Here is a 27,491-nt window from a genome sequence, read left to right as displayed (position 1 = left end):
TCTTCAGATGGGGTTACCTTGGGGTTTGGACAGGTAGTTCCCTTGGACTGATAAAGCCAGCAGAGCGGGTCCCAGGTTAGGGCCCAACAGAGCCTCCCTCTGCTGTCACTCAGTTGTCCCGAGCAGAAGGTGGCCCAGCCTGAGAGAAGGTGTCATCGGGGCTAAATCTGCCTTTGGAGGGCTAGGGCCAGGCCTCGGAGCATTGACCAGAGCCAGGCTGACCTTCCCTGCCGTACCGGCTACAGGTCTCACACCGCATGGCCTTGGGCCCGAGGTGCTTGTTCATACAGTGAAGGTCACGCTACTCAGCTCACAGGGCCGTGGTGGCAGTGACAGGGAGGTGATGAAAAACACTTAGGGTTCAGGAGGCTGCTCGGTCCCTGGGCGGCTGTCAGGCCGTGTAGGGTGAGGGGGTTGACGTGAGGTGAAGCCATGAAGGATGGAAATCGGGGTGAGCTTGCCTCCCATGGGCCTGTGGTGGGGGGTACAGCGTGAAGAGGATTATGGGATGGCAACCCGGTGGGGGGCCGGGGTCGGGACAAGCTGGGCAGAGAGGTGAGAGCTGTAGAGGAGGGTTTCAGAGACCGTTGTGAGGCAGAAGGCTCACCATTACAGCAAAACCCATCAGGCACTTCCTGTGGGGAGGGGTCATGCCAGGTCCCTGATGGAAGACATGGGCAAGCCACAGCCACAGCCCCTGCCCTCAAGCGGCCACTGCCTGGTCCGGCTCCATCATCTCTGTCCCGCAGATTCGCAGCCCCTCCCTTGGGTTTGTGCGTCTCCACTGAAGCCAGAGGCAAGCGCCATTTTCCTCTCTCAAGATGGAGGCCAAAGTCCCTCACGTAGTTTGCACAGAGGCCACTGCGACTCCTCTGACTCGTCCTGTCTTCCCCGCTCAGGATTGTTCCTCCCAGACCAGGTCCTCTGTGCCGGGCATTGTTCTCACCCACCAAGTCCCCTTGACGGCCCCGCGACATGGGTGTCGTCCTCCAGATGACACATGGAAGCCAGGATTCCAGCCGATGCAGACTTGATCTGGGCTGTGCCCTTCACAAACGTCAACCCCTGCCCGAAGCACCCCAGCCTCAGCCTCTGTGATTGCCTCGGACCGAAGCGACACCTCAGCCCTTCCCCACAACCAGTGCCTGTCACTGTCCTGGCATCCGGGATTCCTTGGTGGCACTAACGACAATGATAACTAAATGATGTCTCTTAACGATTAGAAACATGTCGGTACCTAACAATGGAGCCCCAAAACTCAGAATGTTAAAGTTGACAGAAACGAAGGGAGAAACAGCCGGAAACTTGAATACCCCACTTTCCGTGTTGAGTAGAACAACTGGAGAGAAGACCGGCAAGCAAACAGAGGACTCGACAACCTGTGACCCAGCTCGATCCAACAGGCACTTGGAGATCTCTCACCAGAGGACACTTTCTTTTTCAGTGGACTGGAACATTCTCCAGGCTAAGCCGTACCGTAGGCCGCGATACAAGTGTCTGTAAACTTAAAAACATGGCAGTTCCACAAAGTGTCTTCCTGGACCGTAGTGGAATAATCGTTGAGGGGATGGTCTCTCTCCCTCTCCCTGAGGGTGGGGACTGTGCCTGCTTCCTTGTTCCATCTCCAGGATCTAGAGTAGTGACTGACACATAGTAGGTGTTCAGTAAGTGCTTGCTTTATGCACGAAGAAACAAATGAAAGAATGAACAGATGAATTAATGTCTAGGAGGGAGATGGTCCTGTAAATCATTCCTTTAAGATTTTATTTATTTGAGGGAGAATGCGAGCATGAGCAGGGACAGAGGGAGAAACAGACTCCTCTGCTGAGCAGAGAGCCCGATGCAGGACTCGATCCCGGGACTCTAAGATCATGACCTGAGCTGAAGGCAGATGCTTAACCGACTGAGTCACCCAGGCGCTCCAACAATTCTTTTTTTTTTTTTAAAGATTTTAAAAATTTACTGACTTGAAATAGGGAGAGAGAATGCAAGAACACAAGCAGAGGGGAGGGTCAGAGGGAGAGGGAGAAGCCGATTCCCTGCTGAGCAGGGAGCCGGACACAGAGCTTGATCCCAGGACTCCGGGATCATGACCTGAGCTGTAGGCAGACGCTTAACCAACTGAGTCACCCAGGCACCCGTCTTTTTATTTTTTTTATTTTTTAAAAAATTTTTTAGATTATTTTAGAGGGAGAGAGTGAGTACACAAGTAGGTGAAGCAGAGGGAGAGGGAAATACAGAATCGGAAGCAGACTCTGCACTGAGTGTCAAGCCTGAGGCAGGGCTTGATCCCACAACCCTAAGATCATGACTTGAGCTGAAACCAAGAGTCAGACATTTAACCAACTGTGCCACTCCAGTGCCCCCATCATGGAAACAATGCTCTGAAAGGGAGAGATGCCTAAGGCAGCCCAGGGTGTCTCGCCCTTGCCAGTCAGGAAGGTTAACGAAAAGCAGATTGTTTGGTACATTTTTGCACTGCACCCACCCCCTTGACAGAAATGTAATGGGAGCACTTAGGCCCTGGTACAATCTGGGGGACCTTTCCAGGAGGAAAGCCATTACAGGTACAAGCCAACTTGATGGCTCAGAATTGCAGTTTTTACTTGGAGCTCTGAGGAAGTGATGAATTATTTTGTCCCCTGAAGGAGGTCTGCACCTCGTCTCAGAGCTTAGAAGGAAATGCTGCTTCAGGGGAGAACCATTTCTTTGTGAAACTAAACTGCTCCCCACTGTAGAGATGGGGAGGCCACTGAGTCACGGAATCTTCCACCATCTCCAATTGTCTTCTAAGCACAGGAGGCTGGCGCTTGGCTCTGAGCTGCTCTTGAGAAAGGAGGAGAGTTAGGAAAAAGCATTTAGCCTGGAATTGTTCTAAGTAGAGGCCGGGACTGGAACCTCCCAGCCCTCCCAGAATTGTGCAGTACCGTTTTGATGATCGCCAGGGCTGATTTTCAAGCATTAGCAACAGTCAGTGCATCTGTCCTCGAGCCTTGGATTCCGCTGGGAAGATGAGCGGTGGTGGGTGCATGGACCCAGAGACTCACAGTTGGGTGAAAGTCATCTCATAAGACAAAACTCACAGAACTGACAGAACCAAAGTGACCCTTGAAGACCCCTTAAATATCCTGTGAGGACTAATGAGGTTACTGTGGGTAAAAGCATGGAGTCCTACATTGTAGGTTCTCAGTAAATGATTTGCACTTGAATTTAAGTCTTGGTTTACTGGAGCTGTACACAGTGTTTCTGGAAAGTTGCAAGAGGGGTGTTTGTGCCTGCCTTCCCCACCCCGAATAGCTGTTGCTCACCTAGCCGTGGATGTCCGCCTCCTGAGCCTTTTTGCAGAGTCTGATCTTAAAAATGGGTGCCAGGGTCTAGATCGAGAACAGGCAGGAGGGGGTGCGACTCCTCTGGGGGTCATCAGCGCATGTGACCCTCATAGCCGCCTGGGGGCTTCCGATTATCAGCCCCTTTTTCAGATGAGGAAATGGGTTTAGGTAAATTCTGAGTCACGGTGACTCAGTTGTAAGAACGGAAGGGCAGCCCTTGCTCATTTGGAAGTTCAGATTGTGAATGTAAAGAACACGCGCGCGTGCGCACACACACACGGTCCCTGCAGAACAGGGCGGGGGGATGGCTGCGCATGCTCACACTGGTCCCGCGGACTCCTGTGCGCACAGGCCGTTGTCATCAGTAGCTTGTGGGTAATGCCTCTTAGAGAAGATGGTTTCCTCTCACTTTCTCGGCAAATTAAAATGACAGCTTTGGATCTTTCCTTTGGGCAGATCAACGCGGGCACTGATCAACGTGTGGATCCCGTCGGTGTTTCTCCGGGGCAAAGCGGCCAACGCCTTCCACGTGTATCAGGTGAGTCCCCGGTTTTTGGGTGGGTGTCCCCGCTCTGGCGGGATGGACAGCTGTTTGTGGCGCTGTGGCGCGACTGCCTGTCGGCATTCTGGCATTCCGCAGGGCATTCCGGCTGCCCTGCCTCCCTGAGGAAGTGGTCCTTCCCTTGTCCATACGGGAGGCACTGGGTGTGGCTCCTTCTGGCCGGTCAGGCCTCTTGGTGTGGCCTCTGCAGATCTGAGCTCAGACTGCTGGACCCGAGATGGGGTCTGTCGACTTGTGTTGCAACCATGGGGTCCAGGTATCGGTGCGGCCTCAGGCGTGCTAGGACCTGTGGCCGGACATTTGCCGCTTGGATCCCCTGCTCAGGTGTCCCCTTGAGCCGGAGCTCTCTGCAGCTTGATGGATGGCACTCTGCCTCTCTGGGAGGTTTCAGCATCTCTCCAAGAAAAAAACAAACAGCTTGAAAAGAGGAGTCCCGGTTTCCATTTTGTAACCTTAAGTGAATCTCTGTTTCCTCATCTGTAGGTCAGAGACAGTCCTACCACTTAGCTTGCAAAGCTCTTGTCAGGCTGAGGGACGTCTGGCACCCTGTGTAACCCCGTGTTCTCGTCTTGATGCTTCTCAGTTCCCAAATGCTCGGCCTGTGTGGTCTTCGGGGGCAGGCCTGTTGGCGGGGGTGTGATTTATAGGCACAGGCACCAGCCTGACACAGGCATCTCAGCACCTCACGGACTGATGCGCTGGGGTAGGGCAAGACAGCTCGCGCCAGAGTGACCTTAGTTTATGTGCTTGTGGGTCTGGGCAACGGCAGTTAGCAAGTAGCAGGGTCGTGAGTGTTGGAGAATCTGAGTGTTCGTGATGCTCTCAGCTCGGGCTTGGAAAGAGAATTAGACGTGACGGACTTCCGTGTGTCCCCTTTGTTGTCTTTCTTCTCGAATGCCAAACCAACCAAAACCCTCTTCCCTGAGTTCTCACTTCGAGTTCTGCTTGTGGTCCTCAGAAAGCTGGGAGGCATTGCCTGGAGGCTGGAAGGGGTGAAGCCGACAGCTTTGTTTTGGAGCAAAATTAAAATGTGATCTCGGGGCGCCTGGGTGGCTCAGTGGTTAAAGCCTCTGCCTTCGGCTCAGGTCATGATCTCAGGGTCCTGGGATCGAGTCCCGCATCGGGCTCTCTGCTCAGCAGGGAGCCTGCCTCCTCCTCCTGTCTCTCTCTGTCTGCGTCTCTGCCTACTTGTGATCTGTCTGTCAAATAAATAAAAAAAAAAATCTTAAAAAAAAAATGTGATCTCACTTGAGAGTTCTCCTTGACCTTTCATGTCTGACTCTCCCCACCCCTACCCTGCCCCTAGCCCAGGATGGGGTCTGGCAGGTTTTAGCGTCTAGAAGTCAGTTCTGAAATGACACATGTGCCGTTGCCTGGGAGATGGTTGCCACGGTGGTCACGGTGGCATCTGTGCCCCTCTGCCCCTGTCCTTCATGGCTTCGGAGCTTTCCTGGGTGCAGTCCAGGAGTTGCCCGCATCAGCCAGAGAGCCGCTTTGTCTCACACAGCAGGCTCTCCGAAATCTTTCCCGATGTTACCTCTGGAATGCCGCTGTTTCTCCTCTTCGCTAACAGTGCTTCTGGTTGGTCCCTTAAGAGCAAAACCCGAGCTTGTGTTTGGAAACATTGGAGAAAGCTTTTGGTTTGCGGTGTTTTTTGTTTTTTAAGATTTTATTTATTTATTTGACAGAGAGAGAGATCCCAAGTAGGCAGACAGGCAGGCAGAGAGAGAGGGGGAAGCAGACTCCCCACAGAACAGAGAGCCCAATGCAGGGCTCGATCCCAGGACCCTGAGGTCATGACCTGAGCTGAAAGCAGAGGCTTTAACCCACTGAGCCACCCAGGCGCCCCTGTGGTGTTTTTATCATAAGCGATATTGGATAGAAGGTGACTCATTTAAAATGAGAGTACCATTGGACATTATTTTTCTTAGTTTAAAAAAGTGCATTCTGTATATCTCTCCTAAAGATTTGAGATAATTTCCAGAGACATTCCTGAAAAAGAATGATAAAATAGAAGTAAAAAGTGGAATAACAGGGTTCAGGAAAATGAGAACTAGGAGAATATGAATCAAGGAAACTGTGAAAATCGCACATGTCTGTCATGAGCCCCTATGTGATTATTCTCATAGGCTGGTGAATTTACTGTGGGCTTCCTGGCAGTCTGTGTGAAAATGGAAAGGTGGCTCTTTTGGATAATACCATGGCTAATGAGAAGAAAATAAGTCCGTTCCTCAAAGGGAGCTCTGAGAGAACCTTGTGCTTCAGATTAAGCAATACTGAAGGATGTAGGAAACAGTCCCCCATTACATCCGTGTGAAAAATTGCTGTCACACTTCATCAATCAGATCCCCCTCACAGGGGCCAAGGGCATAACCTACAAAAGGAAGCAGTTCATTTGATGAGCCAAGAGGAAAGGCTCCCCCGCATGTGTGGTTCCCTCGGTAGATCTGGGCTTTCCAGTACAACAGCCACTGACTACGTGTAGCCATTTAAGTTTACGCGAACTAAAATATAATAACATGAAAAAGGCAGTTCCTCACGTCTGCTGGTCACATTCGAGTGCTCAACAGCCACACGCGGCTCGAGGCCACTGTGCGGGGCAGCACAGACACGGGATATTTCTGTCACTGCAGAAAGTTCTCTGGGGGCGCTGGGGGCAAGAACAGTGTCTCTGGCCCGAGCGTGGGGAGGCAGGCTACGTCTATGTGTGCTTGGTCAGGCTTTAGAAAGACAGAGGCCGGACATGAGCTACCAAATCCTGCAGGGAGGAAGCCACTTCCTTTTCAGCTCTTCCCAGGCTTGGGGTTCCCGGGCGGGGTGGGAGGAGACCCCGAGTGTGGCCCCCATGCCACCCGCTCTCTTCAGTCTTGCTGTTGAACAGAGACCGGAAGGCCCCAGAGGAGAGCCTTGGCGGGAGCAGACTCGAGCCTGATCGTACACCTTGTTTTGTTTTTACTGTGTTTATTTATACATTTGCCTTCTAGTTATGGCACAGAATCCTGTTTTCCACCCACCATGGTGATGCATGCAATTTTAAAATAAAGTTAAGAAGAAACAAAACGAGTCTGGTTTAAAAGAAAAAACAAAAACCAAAGCAACACTATAAATGATTATGCAAGCAGCAAGGGTTCGGGGCAGCGCTATGTGACCAGTCGTGTTTGGGAAATGTGAAGCGGAGGGAACAGACAGCGTACGGTAGCTCACTAATGGTGACAGTCCCCCCGGGAAGCCACAGCGGCCGCTGCCTCTGGCTGGTCTGTGTGCGTTCTGTCCAGGAGCTCACTGAGCCCTCACACCCGCCCCATGCACAAACGCTTCTTACCACCATCTTATCAAGGAGACAGCGAGGCATGGAGAAGCATCTCCCTCAGTAACACGTTTTTCACCCAAGTAGCATTTTCTCCAAAAAGGTCCCAGTTGGCAGAGGTTCTGAGAACGAGGGTGGAGCTCTTCAAAAATCCAAGAGGCGAGGGGACAGGTAGCATATCATGCTGGAGAGCCCGCCCTGAGGTTTGGAGAAGGAGCTTATGGGTTCCAGTGAGCTAAGCTAGCTTCCCGCTGCGGGTGGCGCCGGGGCTTTGTGGGAAGGGGTCAGGAGTTTTGTTTTGCACAAGGGTTTCTGGGGGAGAGGTGCCGTCCTCGGACAGGGTTGAATGCAAGATCTTAAAAAACGGTTTGTGCCTTCGAGTGCTGTGCTTTCCGCACTTGGCCCCCATGTCCGAGATGGGGGCCAGGCACGTTCGGGCACTTGGAAGAAATGGCAGTATTTGAACAATTCTCAGAACACCAGTAAAATCCATGTCCAGAACTTTCATCCATGAATATTTCTGACGCTTCCGGCCCCTGCTAACGTTTGGCTGCCAGTGGACACTAGCCAGGGACAAAACGACTGAACAGCAGCAAATAAAACGGCAGAAACTGCTTACTAACTGGTCTTGCTAGGTTTTTGTCTTTCTCGCTGTGTTAACACAGCATTGTGCTTGTGAGCTCCATTTCCTGTCACTTCTGTGTGGTAGTTACGTTTATTGTTAATCAGTTCCTGGTTTATACCTTTGCGATTATTTGATCTTATTCCCCAAATGGCCTGACCTCCAAACAAGATTGAGGTCCACTGTCTTTAATATTCTGCTGTTGTGTTTATAAAGGGAGGTTAGGCCTTTAAAAAAAAAAAAAAAGAAGAACCTGCCTATTTTTCTCCTAAGCAAATATTACAGCCACTAAACTGGTAGGAAATAATCCACCAGTACCCTTACTTTCTGAACCCTCAAGTCTTCGCCTTTGAAAAGAACTGTGAGCTGTAAGTACAGCCGAAACCGGTCCTCTATGTGGGATTAATTTCGGCCTTTGAACTTAACCACCAGCAGCACTGGCTACTGGACAATATTCCGTCTGCACCGCCCAGCTAATTAGGTCTCCTATGTATTAAAAAGGAACGTCGCTTTGTTTCAGCAAAGCTCTTCCCTTCTTGAATACGTCCCCTTTCCCGGAGACCACAGGGTGTCCCTTGGCTCAAAGGAATGGCAGTGCCCGGGGAACTCCCATCCACAAGGAAACCGTGTCCCCTGGGCAGCCATTCGGAAGGTTTCTTCCAGTGGAGCGTAGTTTTCACAAGTGACGTGGGGAATCCATTGTTTGTCCTGTTAATACTAGATCACAGGGCCTGGGAGGGCTGCGGAGGCTGCAGGTGGCTGGGAGGAGGGTGAGATGGTGGCTCTCGAGGCGCCGGGCTTCTCAGCCGTTCCTTTTCATCCTCTTCCCGCAGAGGCTTCGCCCGCGGGTCCTCGGGTTCCGTGCCTGCGGCTCTGTGCTTAGGCTCACTCGTGTGCAGTGGTGCAGACGGGGGTTCAGTAAGCAGAGGAGGGTGAAACAGAAACCAGACCCCCAGCCGCAGCGTCGTGGGCTCTGCGGAGCCCCTGCCATAGCAGCACCGTCCCGGGACCGGGGAGACGGGGATGGGTCCCAAGGTGGACACGCTGCTCTCTCTCGGCCTCTGGTCCCTCCTGCCACACCTGCTATGCCAGAGGCCGGCGGGAAAGGCAGCTGGGCATTGGGATTGCCCGGGGTCCTCCCGGCCCCCGGGGGCTTTGTGCTGTGTGCTGGCAAAACCCTGGAACTGCTGGCCTTTGCTTCTGCCCACTCTTTCCCGGAGAGCTTTCCACCCCACCAGGTCCAGTACCCGCGCGCCTCTGAGGTTCACAGCACGTTAACCTCCAGCTGTTAGTGGACGCTGAGGGCTTCTGACAGAGCCCGGTTCAGGCGACAACAGAGCCAAGACCAAACGGGCTGTTTTCCTCACTTTGGACGTACGTATCACCATGATTCTGTTCTAGCTTCTGTCTTCCCATGCAGGAAGAACTATTTTTTTTTTCCTTTGACGGTGTAATTCCTTTCTTCATCCCAAAGCTGTTTTACGGAGGCCCTGCTGTATGCCGGGCTCAGCTGTTTAGGGAGCGCCTGCTGTATGCCGGGCTCAGCCGTTTAGGGAGCGCCTGCTGTATGCCGGGCTCGTGTAAAACTGCAGAGCCAGTGGTGGGCAAAGCTGCGCACTAAGGTTAGCTTCTGCCGTCTCTGAGCGGACAGTCTAGTGGGGCAGATGGCTGCTGTCGAGAAGACTAAACATTTTTTCGCAGGAAGGGCTAAAGGGAGGGGTGCGGATGGGAGGGACGAAGGCCGCTTGCCCCGAAGAACGATAGACCCGTTCGGTAAAGTGTTGAGCGCCGCGCCCGATGCACCACTATGAGAAAACCCCCTTCAGTGATCTGAGATCACTTGCCTGGGATAAGCTGTTACACCTGGTGGCAAATACGGACTAATCCTCCCCGTTCAGTGAACATCTCTGGCCATGTTCATTTGTTCAAAAAAGCCTTTCTTTAGCATTTCCTTGATCAAGGGCTCCACGTCAGCTGCCCCAGGGGCCGCAAGGAGCAAGACAGCTTTGTCCTCAAAGTTTCTGGGTCAGCCAAGGAGGCGGGACCCCCATGGAAGCCCCAGAAATGGAAGGTGGGGTGTGTAACGCTCCATGAGGCTCCGTAGAGCGTGCGCTCTTCTACCCGAGGGGCCAGTGCTCAGAAAATAGTATGCACTGTCAGAATTGTTGACGTGAGACTCCATCTAGGCCTGAAATGTTCAGTGCCCAGACCCCAGACCCCGAGAGTTCGGTCGGCTGGGGACTGCCTGGTTGGTGCTGGATTCAGTCCTGTTTTGGACGTGAGTTACCGGATTGGACCAGTGGCATTATTCACACACGTACGTCCTCGGTTTCTGTTGCCCCCACCCCGCCCCGCATTCTTATCCTTCTGTTTGCTGGCTCACGGGTATGTTTCCATGGGGAACCGTGTCTTGGTCAAGGGAGGTCGTGGAAGCTGAGTCTGAGCAGGCCTGGAGACTTGAATGGCAGAGCCCTCAGGGGACTACCTTCGGCTGGACCCAGCCTGACGCTCTGATGTGGTCCCGGTCACGTCCCCGCCACGGCTCCTCAAACTGGGACAGCGTGGGGGAGGAGCCGAGAGCCCTTGTTCTGACCAGGACACTAAATCCTGAGATACACTGAGACTGAAACCAGCCCAGACTGGAGCAGAACTCTAGGGCTTCGCCACTTGGGTCCCTTACATGGAACACAACCCAAAGAAGTGCTGAAAGCAAAGAACTTGTGTTGCTTGTCCCAAGTAAGGAGGCGGGGAAACAGAGCTCAAAGCTCTGTGTCTCTCTGGCATTCATGCTGGAAGCTTTTGTTCAGGACAGCAGAGGCGGGGGGCAGGGATTGTGACACATAAGCCATCTCTACGTTTTCTGTTACATAAGCCCTTTGCTTAAGAACACGCTTCGCACATACATATATTATATGTTCAAAACCAGTGGTGGAAAACCCCACCTGTAGGAGATCTCCGTGTTGTCACGCGCCCACAGTAACGGGATGGGGGGCATCTCGGGGACTTGGGAGCTGCTGTTTCTGTAAAACAGACATACTGTTTTTCCACTTTTGTCCCTGTCCCCTCCTTCCTCCTGCTCATAGCTTTCGGTTACTCAGAGGACGGAAACTGCTTGGAGTCCTAGCGAAACGTAACAGAAGGCGTTCATTGGCTTGCCTCACGGGAAATACCAAGGGCAGACATGCTTGAATTCCAGGGACTTGGTGTCATGAGGATTCCGTCTCCCATCTTTTGAGGAAGTAGCTTTTCCCCAGTGTTGGCTCTGTCTGCGTGCACAGACGTGCTGACATCCCCTCAGCTCAGCGGAGCCCAGCAGCGGAAACCCAGGTCTCTTCCCTGGCCCGCAGCATTCCTAGGACGGGTGCAGACTTGTGGTTGTGTGGTCCTAGCCCTGTCGGCGGGGGGGCTGTGTCTGAGCGGATGGCGCGCTTTCAGGTTCCATACCTCCTTCTAAACCTTTGATCACTGGGATTTGGGGTATTTCTCCCAAGGACAGTGAGGACACTCTTACTAGCAGAAGAGGGCCCGGTGCCAGCACACATCCTCAGGAGCCTTTAGGCTATACACAGCATGGGCTCGCCTCCGGAGCCAGCTGTGTGGAAGACACCTTTATACCAGAGTTTCTCCGATGGGATAATTCTTTGTGAGTGGGGGGAGCTCACCTGTGCCTTGAAGGCTGTTGAGCACTGTCCCTGGCCGCTGCCCAGTCACCAGCCATACTGTCCCTCCAGCTGTGATAGCCCAGGAGCTCTCCAGACATTGCCGAACCTCCTCTGGGGGCATCATCGCCCTAGGCTGACAATTGCTGCTCTACATGGATCCCTCGAAAGCTGTTACTTTTTCTGTTGATCGCAAATGGGACCCTATGATGCATGCCTTCCGAGTACACAAATCTCCCTCCCTTCCTCCTTTTAAACTTCTGCACGTTATTTCCTAGAATGAGGGAACCATTACTTACTATTCTGATGCTGGACATTTCGATTTTCTTTTCCTGGCCATAGCCAACAAAGCCGCCAGATTGTCTTACGGAGAAGCAGTTAGAAGGGAATTTGCCGAGGAGGAGAATGTATACATTTTTTATCGTAATAGGCCTCAGTAAATTGCTCGTCCAAAGGCTGAATCAATTTTCAGTCATACCAACAAGGTGAAAGAATGTTCTGTCCCCATGTCCTTGCCATCATTGGGTATTAGCAATCTTGAAAATTTCACCATTCTGATAGAGGGAAAAATTACATTTCACTGATGTTTGAATTTGCATTTTCCTTACTGCTCAGGAGGGTGGGCTCATGTCTTTGCTTTAATTTGCCCTTCGTGTTTTGTGTGCGTGTGAATTGTCTGTTGATGTCTTTCCTTGTTGTTGCTTGGCGTCATTCGTCACCCATGTGTAGGGGTGCTGTGGATAACAATCCTTCGCACCCTACCTTTCAGTCTTTGGCTTGTGATTTTAGCCTGACGAATGAGATTTACTGAGTGTTCTTCTCTTACCTGGTCTTCTCATCTTGGGAAGCGAGGAGTTCCTTGGTTGACCCGCTGGGGTATACTCTGCCTTACTCTGTTGTTACAACAGCCCCGAGATCTTACAGATGTCTTTGCCCACCTCTAAAATGGAAAGAGCATGTTCAGAATGGTGAGTTAATAACTCGTCCAAGGTCTGAGAGTAGAAGCATCAGAGCCAGGATCACTACTGGTCTCTCTACTCTGAGTCTAGGGCTTTTTCCTAGACTCCCAGGCTACCTCCAGAGGATAGAATGGAGACCAGTGGGCAGAAGTTGGAGAGAAATAGGTTTTGGCTCATCTACTGATCCCTTGAACTGCCTGTTCATCTCTCTTTTTCTCTCCAGCCATCCTGCAGTAGGCTGGGTGCTCGGGATGTTGTGAATGACAGAGACGCAGTCTTGGTTGCTGACTTCTTGATGCAAGGAAGATTGAATGTGGAGAGCTGATCAAAGGCAGAGTGGTCTTACCAAGTACTGATCTTGACAAAACCCTTCCCCTTGCCACATTTGTTCTATGCTAGAGAGACCAGATGACCTCTGAGCCCCTTTCCAAGTTTGTAAGAACTTAACTGACACATATATCTGGTCTACATGGGCAAAAAGGACTTTTTTTTTTAACTGTCATGGCATGAAAAGTGGATACACAGTTACTCCTCCATCTGACTCCATTACTGCCCCCAGTGCAAGAAGCGGCCAACATACTGACTGCCCCCAGCCTTGGATTTCTTGGAGGAGGCTTTGTCTGGGCCCCTCACTGCCGGCAGAGTCAGGACAAGAGACCGAGACTTGCCCCCAGCGCAGGGTGCTGCTACATTCCACACCTCGGGGGCTTGGCAGAAGCCAGGGACCTAGGTTCTCGCCAGGGTTCTCCTGTGGTCGTTGTGGCCGTGGCTGCCATGTTTACATCTCTAGTCTGGATCTTGCCCTGAAGCCTAGACCCAGGTGCACAGTGGGCCCTCCAGTACAGGCTGTGACCTGCAGCTCTGGGAGGCACTGCTGCTCACCGGAACACCGGCTGTGCACCTGCCAGAAGGTCGGCTCCACAAAGCCACAGCTGTGTCATTTTTGCTTGCTGCTGTATCTCCAGTGCTTAGAATAAGGGAGCAGGCTCATTGCATGATGGATGGATGGATGGATGGATGGACGGATGGACCAACGAACCATTTTGACTCCAGTTCTCCACCCGAAGTAAGATTCTGCTAGGCCCCTGTCATCAGAGTGAGAAGTTCTCACTTGTGTTGGTTCTATCAGACTCTTCTCTAAACTCCCTGGTCCTTCCGGAGTATTCTCTTGGCATCATTTCAACCCTCTCTCAGTTTTCTCACTGATTGGAACCACTTTCCTCCATGTTGATAACTGGCCCAGTCGTGGTTGAGGAAGTTTCACCTGCCGCAGGTACTGTGCTGCTTTGCCGTGGAGTAGTGGTTTAGTTCTCTAGAGCTCAGCAGCCAAGGATGGCCTAGATCTCTAGCCGTAATCCCCAGACTCTCCCATAATCACCCGTACGCCGTGAGGGCCCCTGTCCCGGCACCTGCCCCAGGATTTCAGGTACTAGGAGTAAGAGTTCAGATTTGGCAAGGTGGGGGCCTTTAAGAAGGTCAGACAATAAGGATTCATTGAATTCTTGTGAATCAGGCACTGTGCTAGGCCCTGAGGATACATTCGTGAACATTATGTACATGATACCCACCACTCCACTGGAGTTTATAGTTCTACCAGAAAAGACACCTTGAACCTGTTAATGTACATATAACACAGAGATAAATATATCATTACAAACTCTGGATGTGCGGTGAACGAATATTACATAGGGTTCCAGAGATTATAAGAAGGAGCCCAGTAAAGCTAGGGGTAAGAATGGGGTTCTTAGAGAACATCCGCTCATTGCTAAAGGACAGTTCAGACTTAATGAAGTAAACAGAAGAGGGACAGTCCAGGCTGAGGGGATTGCCTTGAAGCAGGAAAGAGCTTGGTGCATTAGAGGAGCTGGGAGACTGGTATGGTTGGGGTGGGGAGAGGTGGGAAGAGAAGGCAGAGAGACTCAGGGTGCTGCAGCCGGCTGGGTCTTCCAGGGCTTTCTAATGAAGCCTGCCTGCCTGCTTGCCTGTCCATCCACTGCCCCATCCATCCATGTGTCCACCTGCCCGACTATCTAGACAGCCACGCACCCACGCACGCAGCTGTCTGTCCACCCGCTCTCCCACCCCCACCTGCACACCTAATCACTATTGCAGGAGCCCAGGGGAGAGGGAGCGCTGGTGGAGACCTGCAGATTGGCATCGGAGAGCAGAGCAGGTGATGTGTCTGAGGTGTGAGTTCATCCTGCTTTCCGGTACCTGGGGTAGGTAGCAGGTCAGATGTGGACTCTAGAGTCAGTCCCAGTTTAAACCCCCATGTGCCTCTTTGTTTCTAGTTGGCTGACCTCTTACGGTGGGGTCTTTATCATTCTGCTAAGGTCCCAGTGTTCTCACCTTGAGAGATATTATTTCCTTCATAAGGTTGTTGAGAGCTTTTAATGAACACACGTCTTAGAAGTACTTAGCGCAGTACTTAGCCTACTCGGTGAATGGGAAGGACCCAGAGAATGCAGCCAGTCTTTTTTTGTTGTTGTTAACATATAATGTATTATGTGTCCCCAGGGGTACAGGTCTGTGAATGGTCAGGCTCACACATTTCACGGCACTCCCCACAGCCATACCCTCCCCAATGTCCGTAACCCCACACCTCTCCCTGCCCCCCTCACTTCTGGCAACCCTCAGTTTGTTTTGTGAGATTAAGAGCCTCTTAAGGTTTGTCTCCCTCCCAGTCCCATCTTGTTTCATTTATTCTTCTCCTACCCCCTTAACCCCCCACGTTGCATCTCCACTTCCTCACATCAGGGAGATTATATGATCGTTGTCTTTCTCTGATTGACTTACTTCGCTAAGCACGATACCCTCTAGTTCCATCCACGTCGTCGCAAATGGCAAGATTTCATTTTTTGATGGCTGCATGGTATTCCATTGTGTATATATACCACCTCTTCTTTATCCATTCATCTGTTGATGGACACTAGGTTCTGTCCATAGTTTGGCTATTGTGGACATCGCTGCTATAAACATTCGGGTGCACATGGCCCTTTGGATCACTGTGTTTGTATCTTTGGGGTAAAAACCCAGTAGTGCAATTGCTGGGTCGTAGGGTAGCTCTATTTTGAGGAACCTCCATGCTGTTCTCCAGAGTGGTGAGTGCAGCCATTCTTACCATTGCCTCACCAAACAAGTGTGTACCTCGGGCACACACCTGTGCCTAGGATTTGAAATACACGTCTGTGGTGTGAGTCTTCACACCCACACTTAGGCACTCTAGACACACGGTGGCCCACAGCCTTAGAAATCTGTTCCTCTCCAGGAGGGACCCAGAGCCCCTGTCGCCCTCTCCTTGATTTCGCCTGTTTGAGCATCTGGACTCAGGGTCTGCCCGTCCCTGTTCTGCTGACACTAGAACACCCAAACTGGACCTTCTAAACCGGGCGATGCCACGCTGCGGGCTCCTTGCTGGGAAACGGCATGGCGGTGCCCCCCCCACCCCCCGCACTCCCGGCACCACACTGAGGTGGAGGGGAGGCAGTGCGGGGAGACCGTTGATGAGCAATTAGACAGCTGCTCCAATGTCAGCTGTCATGATTTATGTTTGTGTGATGAATGTGTTCCCAGGCCCTAGGACATGGGAATAATAACTTTTTTATTTCTGTGTTTAAAAAAAAACTCGGTCGGCGGGGGAGCCCAACTCTGTGCATTGGTGAGTAAACGCCTTTTCTAGCACGGGTGAGCCCTTCTGGGATCTGTGGGACTTGAGCTGCGCTGGTGTGGGAGGGCTTTCCCGTCCCGGTAGGTGTTCTCCGGAGCAGCTGCACTGACACCGGCAGGGCTGCTGGGTTTTGCCCATGAATTGGGCTTTCAGAAGCCCTGGGCTCCGAGCGAAGTACGAGGGGGGTGGGTGCTGTTGCTTGAAGCTTTGGATTCCCCCCCACCCTACTCCTCGCAGATCCAGAAAAGCATTTTGAATCCAACCTTTAAAGGTTATCTCCTTGTGGCGCCGGCAGACTCATCCCGAGAGACTGTGAATTCCAGCTCCTTGCCAGACTTGCCCGCAGAGTGAAATTCTGTCAGACCGCCCTGGCTGTCTGCGGCAGGAAGCAGCCCCGCAAGCTGGCGGCCGTGTGGAGGCTGCGTTTCGGGGCCGGGGGGAGAGGAGTGTGTGACAAGTGGGTAGCGCGCTGGTTGGGGGGGGAGGTCTCAGGAAGTCTCGAAGGATGGTGTTAGGACTGTGAGCATAACATGGTGGAGACGGAGAGCAGGTTAAATCTTCCCTCTGGGGTTGTGTTGCCGCTGGTCCACTGTGGCCCAGATGACAGGAGGCCAGTGTGGAGGCGGAGGGCCCGCAAAAGATTGACAAGGGGACGAGCTTCTGACACCCCAGTTGCCAGAATCCTGGAAAGGAAAACAAGCTGCACTTGGCGGCGTGTGATAGAGAAGACGCCACATGCTAGACAGTGGAAGTCAATGCGTCATGTTACCAAGTCTGCCCCTCCCCTGCCTGCCTTTACTTTATTTATGAGATGCTAAATACGGAAAACATACAGAAGGCCACTGTGAAAAGTAAGCACTGGTACGTATTAAGCCTTTCCCGTACCTCGTTCTCATCCGATAGGAAGCTTTTTCACAGCTGTTGACAGATGGGGACATTGGCTTCAGAGAAGAGCCGTAAAACTGTCCAAGGTGCCACAGCTGGTGGCTGTCAGGGAAACACTGCAAACCTGAATGACTGTCCAGCTCTGGGTTGTTTAAGAGAAGAATGCCGCTTTATTCTTGTTAACGGAGTTTCCCAAAGCGGGAGAATGTGAAATAAAGAAAATGACAATGACGATAGTGGTGATGGTGTTGGGATAGTTGGTGGCTCATGATGGGATGATGGTGGTTGATTGTTGGTACTGAAGGTTGGTGAGGATGATGATGGTTAGTGAAGAGGGTGGTTGGTGAGGATGGTGGGTGATGGTGAGAATGGTGGTTGTGAGTTGGAGGAGGATGGGTGTGAGGGTGGTGGTTAGTGAGGGTGATGGTTGGTGAGGAAGGAGGACGGATGGCTGGTGATGGCAGCAGCTGTGTTTCCCATGTACTAGACATTGTGCCAAGTTCTCTCCATGTTTTGTCTCCTTAAACTCACAAAACCGATGGGAAAGTTCTAATTATAGCTGTAGGAATAAGAAGAGGCCCTTGTTTTCCTTGAATACCCCATTTGTGTTAAGGAAAAGCATGTCAAGAAAGATCCTGGAATCTTTTCACAGCTGAGAGAAATTTGTCTACACATTACAGCTGGTTTTCAAATATTCTTCATTAAGGACCTGGCAGTGCCTGGGGGACTGAAAACCATGGTGAGTCTCCAAACTCCCTGACTAGATGTTTGCCTGGACGTGCTGAGAGCACAAGTAAGCTACTCCTCATTTCCATCCCCTTGACTTTTAGGACTAACACTCAGCACTTTGGATTTTTATCTCTTTTAACAACAAAGGAGTTGTGACTGGCTTGGCTTCCATCGGTCCGTTTTCCAAACACCTTGGCCTTTGCGGCCCTGAGGATTGGAATGTACTTTACCCACCTGTGTTACTTACCAGCTGTGTGTGCCCACCAGATGGCTTCCTCATCTGCACAATGTAGCTCCCGAGCGTCTCTCGTGTGGGACTGGCATGAGAAGTAAGCGAGATACATGGGAAAAGTGCCAGGCGCTATTCCTGGCCCACAGTTGATGCTCGAGCGACCTGTGTCTTACTATTGAAATGCGGTGCTTAATCTTCACGTGTGGGCGTGCTTGTTTCTCTCGCTCTTTCTCCGTGAGCACTAGCTTCGTTTCCTCCTGCATCCTGGGGCCTAGACCAGTGCCTGAAGTTACTGGCTGTTTCGGGGGGCTGGTTGGTCAGGGAGGAGGACCACAGGCAGCCTCAACCATGCGTGTATCTGAGCTAGGGCCTCCTGGGTTCGACGCTTAAAAGGAAGGAGGACATGCACTTTTCGGATTCTGGGAGCCAGCTTCTGCTCCCCTTTGGCAGAGCAGTGACTTCCTCCCTTCGGTCTCCACCAGAGGTAAAAGCAAGAGCCCTTCAAGACCCGGTGCGGAGACCACTCAAGGTGTGGTGGCGGCCCAAGGCCTGAGTCTCGCGCCAGGAGGCCCAGTTGGCACGTCCTCTTCTCCGCCTTAGACAGCAGTTTGGTTTTGTGCTTTTAAGTTTCTGCCAGTGCGTATTTTACAAAGAAAACTGAAGTGGTAATTGAATTGTGAATGGTTTTATCTCTTGAACGTGCTGATAACATGAAGATGATAATGTTCTGTCTTAGGGCCTGTCCTCAGGCAAGTAGAATCTTGATAAGCTCCCTGTTTTAAGAGCCCGAGTCTTCTGGTATCTGTAAATTTTTACTAATAACTAAAAATCTTCATTGGCAGTAAGGGGCAGGAATCATATAAGAGCCTAGGGGCTTAATTTAATGTGAAATATGTAGGGAGAGAACTTTTATAGCAAGCAGGAACTGGGAAATTATTTGATTGTTGAAACAGACCTTGTGTCAGGGAGTGGGGTCCTGTCTTTGGGCGCACTTGCAACTCGTATTCCCTTCCCATGTACTTCCCTCCCTTGCTCCCTCCTTTCCTTCCTTCCTCTCCTGTTACGGATCCGGCACTGTGCTAAGGAATGAATTATGGTAATGGGAAAGTGTAGACCGGCCCCTTGTCATCACGGGGTTACAGTCTAGGGAGGGGAAAACAAATACTCATCAACCACACAAACAAGTGCAAAATAACAGGCATGACCTGTCGGTTCACGGAGGAATGGCTCAGTAGACCATGGCGTGTTCTCATAATGGGGCAGTGGTCAGCCAGAGCGAAGCTGTCCAGCTGTGGCCACGCAGAGCGCTCTCACAAACGCTGTTGAAGGGAAGAAGCTAGATCGTGAAGAATGGAGGAGGTGTATGTATCAGGCGATTGCGTTCATCTGAATACAAAGGCCGGAGAGATGAATCCGTGCTGTGGGAGGTGCAGGAGAAACAGACTGGGCCGACTGGCCATCCTCCCTCCAACTCCCGGACCACCATCGAATCAGCCGTGAAGACGACGGAAGACAGCAGCGTGCTCACGCTCCCTGTGGATGTCGAGGCCAACGAGCACGTGGCCCCGCAGGACGTGAGGGAGCTCGGAGACACTGACCTGGCTGAGGTCCGCCCTGTGGTCGGGTCTTGTTCCACCCAGTCCTCACTGTGCTGCTTTGGGTGTTTCCAGCAAAATTGGCATCATCTTAACACAAAACAAAGCAGGGCCTATGATGTCTTGGCGGTAAGGTGTGGCTGATGGGGGTCACTTAGGTGAGTGGGGCTCAGGGTTAAAGTGGGGGCCCTAGGGAGAGGAGAAGGCTGGATCACCAAGCACATGCTCAGAGACCAAGACCAAAGTCTGGGCGTGTCCAATTTCAGAGAGGTAAGCTGGAGTGAAACGTCTGATCAACTGATCCTCATTAGCTTAACAAATGCCCTAAGGTTACGGGGTCTCCTTGAGGACTCCAGCCTCTGGATTACCACTGTACAGTTATTATTTCGTCAAGGGAGAGCAAGTCATTTTGGCTCCAAGACCAGAAGGCCCATGGAGAAGGACCACGGGGCTTGATGGCCCAATGCACAAGTTCAGTTAGATGAAGTTCATTGACAAAACCATTTAAAAAAAAAAAAAAAGGTGGGGGGTGGGATAATGGAAAATGTAAGCGGGTGTACAGGGGGAGAGAGAGAGACCTGGTCCAGTTTGAACCCAAAGCAGGCGGCTTCCCCTGCCCTGAGAGCATGTGGAGCATGCTCAGAGCATGCCCTGAGTCCTGGAGCATGTGAGCAGGCAGGCGTCTGCTCTCCCCTTGGTCAGTCTTCCTTCTGGGTTCTTTTCATACCATGAGCATCGTGCTGCTTCAAGGTACTTGCTTTTGTTAACTGCTTTCTCGTACCCTTGGACACAGTGACCCATGGCCACTGAGACAGATAGCTACCTCTGTCTTGGCCATGCACCCAGCTGTGTTCCCTGCAGGGCCGGCTGGCTGGTCCCGGGCTACAGCAGCGGGGACACACGGAGCCACTGCCCCCGGCCGCATCCTGCCACTCCCCGCAGGGCAAGGCTTGGGCACGGGCCAGAGACCTTTGTGAATGGTTGTTGGGAGTTACTTTCAAGAACGTTTCAGTACTTGAGTGCATCAGTCAGCTGAGGCTAACTTCTGCGGTTGTAACAAACTATCCCCAGATCACAGCACCTTATAGTGTTGTGCTTACTACATGTCTGTGGAGGGTCCCTGACTCAGGATGGTTTGACCTGGGAGTTTCCAACTTCCTGATGGTGTGCAGGTGACACGCACTCAGGAGAAGCCATACTTTGCATTTTGTGCTAGCGTCTTTTCTTGGGCTGGTGGTCGGTGGTGCGATCCTTTCCCGTGTCGCAAGGCAGCGGCACCTAGCACAGCTCCCAGTCAGCCCTACAGTCAGGAAGGTGAACTAGTGATACGCTGAAAATCATTCTGTAGCCATACAGTTGTCCTGTCTGTCACTTTCAGTGCAGTGTGCAGTAAATCACCTGACAACAGCCAACACTTGATTATAAAACAGGCAGTATGTTGGGTGATGTTGCCCTGCTGTGGGCTGGTAGAACTGCTCTGTGGTTCACGTAGGCTGCGCTAAACTGCGGCATCCCGTAGATGAGGCGCCGTACGCTCATTTTCCACGTGAGATACTGTCGACTTAGACTCGGTTTACTGGGGCCTAACCCTATCCAAGTCAAGGAGGATGTGTATGTCCATTTGTGCTGCGTGCATAGGTCAGCGATGGTTAAGCTCCGTGTTGAGGATCCTAAGCAGAGAAGCAGTCCTGAGCTGGGACATCCCTTCTTCTCATGGCAGGGGGAGAAGTGAGGGCAGCAGACCATGCTTGCTTCTGAAAGCTCATGCTCGGAAGTGGCAAGACACAGGACAGGGCAGGAAGAATAATCCTCTTACAGAAAGGGACCTTCAGAGAGGACAGTCTGGTGGAGGACAGACCTCAAAAAGTAATGCTCCCTCGTTATGGAAAAAATCAGGAAAGGTAGAGAAGTACTATATAACCATGAAAAATGATAATGCAGATTTTGTGTCTCAGCTTGGAAGGTTATTTTTTCTATGATAAACTAGGGAGAAACAGGTAACTAAATAGAATACATAGTGCCTTTAAAAACCTAACCATGACAGACAGTGGACTCCAGGAAACAAACTGAGGGTTGTAGAGGGAAGGGGTTTCAGGGGATGCGTGAGCCTGGTGGTGGGTATCAAGCAGGGCACGGATTGCGTGGACCACTGGGTGTTATACGCAAACAATGAATCATGGGACACTGTCTCAAAAGCTAACTGATGTACTGTTGGGTGACTAATATAACATAATAAAAAAAATTTTTTTAAATCCTAACCAAAAACTTGAAAAATGTATACATTAGTTTCGAAACATGAAGTGGAAAGATCTAGATAAATTGTAGCAAACCTCAGTGTCTGCAGAGCCCAGGCAGGAAATGAATCAGGTCAGTTGCTTTCAGTATCCACTGGTGGTCACTACACAGGAATTGGGGCTTTGTTTCTCCTCATCTTCCAGGCTTTTTAATTTCTGGAACTCTGGAGTTAGATGTTAAAAACTCTCATTTTTAAATGTTGGCAAAGGAATGAAAATGTTTAACCTGCATACATTATCAGTTTTGCAGTTTTCCACTATGAACCAGAAATGATTTTCTTTGGGTGGTGGGGATTTTGCATATTTTCCCCCTTCCTCCTTACCTGTTTTCTAACTTTATCTCAACACTGGGCATTTCTTTGTGACACATCATGCGAAAACAAAATAATTACTAGAAGGAGAAATACATTGTAGTTACAGGAATTGCTCTTGACTTTGTAACTCTTTGTTCAGCTGATAGTTGGTGGTTAATTAAAAAAAAAAAATATATATATATATATAAAGCACGGGTCATCCTTGGAGCTGCTCCAAAGATACAGTCTGGGGACCCATGTCTGTGATCAGGAAAAGTGAAGCCCCAGGAGGAGGTCGCAGGAAAGAAAGCTTGCGGTCCTTCTTGCCGACCTTAAGTATCAGGAATCTCTGCACTGGCTTGCCCAGACTCAGAAAGATGGCAGCTGTCTTATTGGGTGGAGGGAGAGCCACTGCGAGGACCCGCTCCCAGAGCAGTTGCTGAAGGAAGTCTGTGAAACCCTTAGACTCCCGCCTGGCAGGGATTTCAAGTACAGAGTTCCTCCCCGCACCACCCACCACCAAAAAAAGGAGATTGGCTGGGTGTGGGCCTGAATGTGGTAGGAGGCTGGAGGTTCCGAACCGGCTGTTGAATATTCAGGAGCGGTTTTCATTTCTCTTTTCCCCCAACTGTGATTCCCTGCCTCACCACCCATCATGCAAATGTGATTCTCGTGCATTTTCTAGTGTTACTCTTTTCCTAAACAAGTAATCAAAACAAGGTTTTGAGCTGTATTTGAGCTGCAAATAAGTTTAGTATAAAATGCAATTATTCGCCTCAAAAAAATCAGAGACAATTTGGACATTTGAAAGGACTGAATTACCCTTAATCAGAACTCAGAATGGCATCCATTCCAAGGATTAAAATAAACTAGGACTCAGCCCTAGTTGATAATAGCCAGTTTCTTTAAAAGAAAAAAAAAACTTAAAAAAAATCTTAAAGTAGTATATGCTCATTATAGAAAAATTGGAAAATAAAGTTAGAAGGAAGGAAAACAAATGACTCTTGGCTCCAATATACAGATGCGATTAATGTGTTTTTTAGTCTTTCCTTTACGTATTCTCTCTTTAGATGGAAGTAGCCCTTGTGTGAACTGCTGTGTCCCGCTCTTTAGCATAAATTTTGCCCACATTCCTCCACACTTTATGTCAAAACCTGCTCTCACCGCTGTGTAATTCCACCACGGTGGTGACATACCCTTTCTTGGATCCCTCCCTTAAAAGATAAACCATGTCCTGTGAAAAGTTGTGAGAGTTTCTTGGAGCAAATGTGAATGCCCATTGAGCAGCACCAAACCGGAAGGGGTCAAGAGCATCCCACGGACAGGAACTAGGGCAGAGTTTTTATGAGAGAAGATATAGAGGCAAAGCAGAGAAATGACTTGGTCAGCTGTAACTTGAGTTATTTGCATTGTTCGGGAAAGCCTGGTTGGCTGAAATCGGTGGTTCTTAACCTCGCAGCTTTTTCAGGAATTGACTCTGGCGTGGGTTTTGGTGTTCTTATTCAGGCTACCGGGGCGCGACAGCCACCTCCGTCTCCTGGTCTCCTTGTTTCATGAATTTAACAAATGCTTTTGCTCAGCGTTCAGGTGTTTTCTAAATTCTCACTGTCCTAAAGAGTGAGGGAGAACCATGTTATCCTTCAGGCATGTTAGATACTGTAGTTTCTGTTTTCTAAATGGGTCTGCGGTTGGAGGAGGGGTGTAGCCTCTCTGGAGTTGTGAATTCGGGTGGATTCAGATTCCAGTCCTGACTCTACTATGGGCGTGCTTTGTGACCACAGGCAACTTCGTGCACTGCACGTTGGGGGCACTCTCACCGAGCCACTTGTGGGGTCATCGTGAGGTTGAGAATAATGACTATGAGCCACCGGCCACCTAAGGGACACTTAGGTAACTTGATATGCTATCGGCCACAAGGAGCAGAGGACCTGATCGGCTGTGACCTTGAAATCAGACGCACCAGCTTTGGAATCAGGTCATTCGGAGTTTACATCTCAGTTCTGCCCCGAGAGAACAGCGACCTTGCGCAGGTTCCAGGACACTCCTGGGGCTCAGTTTATTTTGTGAAAGATTTTTTATCTATTTATTTTAGAAAAGGAGAGAGACAGAGAAAAGGGGGGTGGAGCTGAGGGAGAGACCATCTCAGGCAGACTCCCCGCCGAGCATGGAGCCTGATCATGGGGCTCAGGCTCACAACCCCCAACATCATGACCTGATCCGAAATCAAGAGTCAGACGCTTAACATCCTGAACCCCTAGGCTCCCCGGCTCTGTTTATTTCTTTGTAAAATGGGAGTAGTGGACCAGAGCTCACAGAGGGCTTATGAGGATGACAAGGAACTGAAAAAATGAGATTACGTGTATATTTCATATTTTCGCTTGGATCCTGCCGGGGGCACGGTGGCCATTAGAACTGCTCTCATCCTCATTCCTTTCAGCACTGCGAGTGACCTCTGCAGAGACTGCTGTGGGAAAATAGGGACACCCTTCAGTCTCTTTGCAAAGGGCACATGGGAGGTCACAGAAGCTTCCAAAGCCAGTCCTTCGCGCTGAGCTGGGACAAGCCGGGTGGGCAAGAGGCTTCCAGCCCACAGATAAGAGCCGACAGGGGACTGGCCGGGAGAAGGGGTCCAAATGACAATGTCCAGGACTCCCCCCGCCACGCACATGTCTGATCAGTGCAGACCCCAAGAATGTCACCCCAATGCACTGAGCCAAGAGGGCTTTGAAGAAGAGAGTATTCTTAGGGTTTTATTTTTAGGGGCTGGAGCCTTTCTCTGGTTCTTCTCGCTGTTACTAACCCGCACTGTATGAGTGATGCTTCCCAGCTCTGTGCTGTAAGGAAAAAAACTCAACTTTGAGGCAACACATTTGGAAAGTGAAGTAGTCCTGCCCTCCTTAAAGAGAAATCTGATGTTTGGCAAAGTTTCAGAAAACAAATCTCATCTGCGTTACGTAAAGTGCCCTCCGATTTTCTCCCTCAGTTGGACAAAGTCACAAGATAAGGACCTAAACCATTTTCTGCTTCGCAGTGTTGGGATTTCAGTGCCCGGTGTCTTCTGAGCTGTGACCTAAAGTCTGCCCCATGAGAGCCATTGGCGCTCACAAGCTCCTTTACGGAAGCTTGTCCCATTCGTTCATTGACTTGTTGATTCCGTGAAGCAACCAACCAAGGAACCGACCAGCAGTATCTGTGGAGCCACTTCTGTGCCAGGCTCTGTCCTGGGCACATGGATTTAGGGGATATACTAAGGAGCACAGCTAGGTAAGATCCCTGTGCCCACAGAACAACACATTCTAGCAAAGAGGGTCAGTTAGCAAGTAAGCAAGTGCTATAGTACTTGCTTATTTGTTCAGTGAGCGTTAGGAGGCAAATAAAATGGATGTTTGGGGGAGGGGATGTAGAAGCTGCTGCACATAGGGTCAGCCCAGAAGGCTTTCGTCATTGGGTGGTATGGAGTATATGTCCTTAAGCCTATTGGCAGTCAAGGGAATTGGTCCTCCCCATTCAGAAATTCAACAGATGGTTATTAGTACTGTGTCCTTCTGTATTCCTTCTTCTAGGCTGGCAAAGCCAGTGGGCAGGGAGCTCTCGCCTGTGCTGTGACTGTGTATCACTTTAGGGAAGGACTTAGTGGGAGCTCCTCTTGGGTAAATGTGGCTGGCCTCTGGACATAGGGCATGGGATGGTGGGCTGGGCCTGGGGCTGTGTCCTGGAGGCCAAGTTGTGGGTGGAGGGGCTCTGCTGGTGCCACCGGGATGATGTGGAAGAGTGTGGAGGTGGCTCTTGGAGGAAGGGGTGCCAACCGGTCGGAACTCACCATGCTCTTCTGAAAAGAGCGTTTGCACCATTCATTTTGGACCATTGCAGAGATCTGCTCCCGCCGTGAAGGATGGCAGGTGTCCCATCCCAGTTAGCCATGGCTCTGGGCAGCTCTCATCAGTTCGGAAAAAGAAAGAAAAAGGAAAGGTGTGGGGTGCACTGTCATGAGGGGAGATAGCAGTCTACAAAGTGAGCCTCCTCCCTCTGCGGTCATGTGCACTCGTTGGAATAAATCCCTTAGTGGGTCTTCTAGGATAGACGTCACGAGAATGGTAGAGCTCGGAGGCCCCGCCCAGCTTTCTGGCGTTTGCATGAAAACATTCCCACATCACAGAACAGAAACCGACATTTAGCAGTCCCCGTTGCCCACTCTCTTAGGACTTTGATTCCAACCATAGCTGCTTCGCTTCTGAGGATTGTCTCCTCTGCTCGACTCATCTGCCAGGGTGTGTGTCCCCCATCCCTAATTTTGAAGTTCTCTTACCTCTTATACTCATTCCCCGGTCCGGGGTGATGGTCAAGTCTCCCAGGTGCCATTTCCTTCCTGTGTTTTGAGATGCTGGGACAGCAAGACTGGGCTCTGGAGGCAGACACCTGTTTTCGAGTCCTGAATGGCCTTGGGCAGCTTATTTGACTGCTCTCGGCCTCAGTTTCCTTCTCTGTGAAATGCGGCATGGCTTTCGTTTCTCCCATTTTGGTGGTAATGAGGACAACTTTGTAAGATGGTATGAAGTATTATATAAGATAACGTAAAACGTAGTTTCTGCAACGTGGTAAGCTCTCAGGGACCACCTTCATTTCTTTGTCCACAATGAGAATCGGTGAGCCCCAGGATCAGAGACCTGGGCCCTGGGTTCTGCCTGCACCCTGAGGACTGCCGAGTAGGGTGTTTGGTGGCAGGAGGGGGTAGGGCCAGTGTGCGGGGCAGCTAGTGCTGTTACTTAGGTCTTTTGTTCCCTATCTTTGAGCTAGAGCAGCATGCCCTGATGTGCCCTCCAGCCCAGGTCTTAGGATAACCCCCTCCCAGAGCTGGCCCCCACTGCTGCACAGCCTTGAACAGCTCTGTGGTGTGCTGGGAGCTTTCTGGGGCCTTTGCCTTGTGACCGTGCTTTCTACATCTGGCATCAGGGGACCTGCTGACCTGACCGTGAGAGAGGAGGGGGTGTTCCATTTGCTCTAGGCCAGTGAGAACATCTGTCTGAACCTATAGGAAGGGGCTAGAACAGGATGTTCCCCTGGGTTGGCTTTCCCACTGTGCCAGTGACCTTTTTGTTGGAGAACTACATCGGGCCCTGGTGGTCCCCGGAGAAGGGAGCCATCCCTGGGTGTCTTTGCCGTCCACCCTGTTGGCCGTAAAAGGCAGGTGGGGTGAGCCTTTTGAGGGAGAGAGACTGTGTGTGACGGGGTTCCAGTCCTTCGGCCCAGGGTAGGGTTGGAGGAGTCCTCCGATCTGTCCTGGGGCATGTGCAGCTCCTCTCTAACCATGCCGGCCTCTCCGCCTTGAGGTCCGCTCTGGGAACCACCGGCGGGACTCAC

General features: G+C 51.1%; 1 protein-coding gene across 2 annotated transcripts in view; it reads left to right on the top strand.

The window, feature by feature from the left end:
• Positions 1-27,491, top strand: part of SNX29 (sorting nexin 29) — a 473,687-nt gene that overhangs the window by 340,753 nt on the left and 105,443 nt on the right. For both annotated transcript variants that reach the window (XM_032836282.1, XM_032836283.1), the window contains exon 18: positions 3,786-3,867. In XM_032836282.1, the coding sequence (XP_032692173.1) occupies positions 3,786-3,867 (82 nt within the window). The remainder of the gene's footprint in view (positions 1-3,785; positions 3,868-27,491) is intronic.

The sequence above is a fragment of the Lontra canadensis genome, unplaced genomic scaffold (assembly GCF_010015895.1).
Source record: "Lontra canadensis isolate GAN:19392208 unplaced genomic scaffold, GSC_riverotter_1.0 scaffold91, whole genome shotgun sequence".
NCBI classification, from domain to species: Eukaryota; Metazoa; Chordata; class Mammalia; order Carnivora; family Mustelidae; genus Lontra; species Lontra canadensis.
Note: the sequence above shows the minus strand (reverse complement) of the source record. Positions and strands in the feature narration are given on the sequence as shown.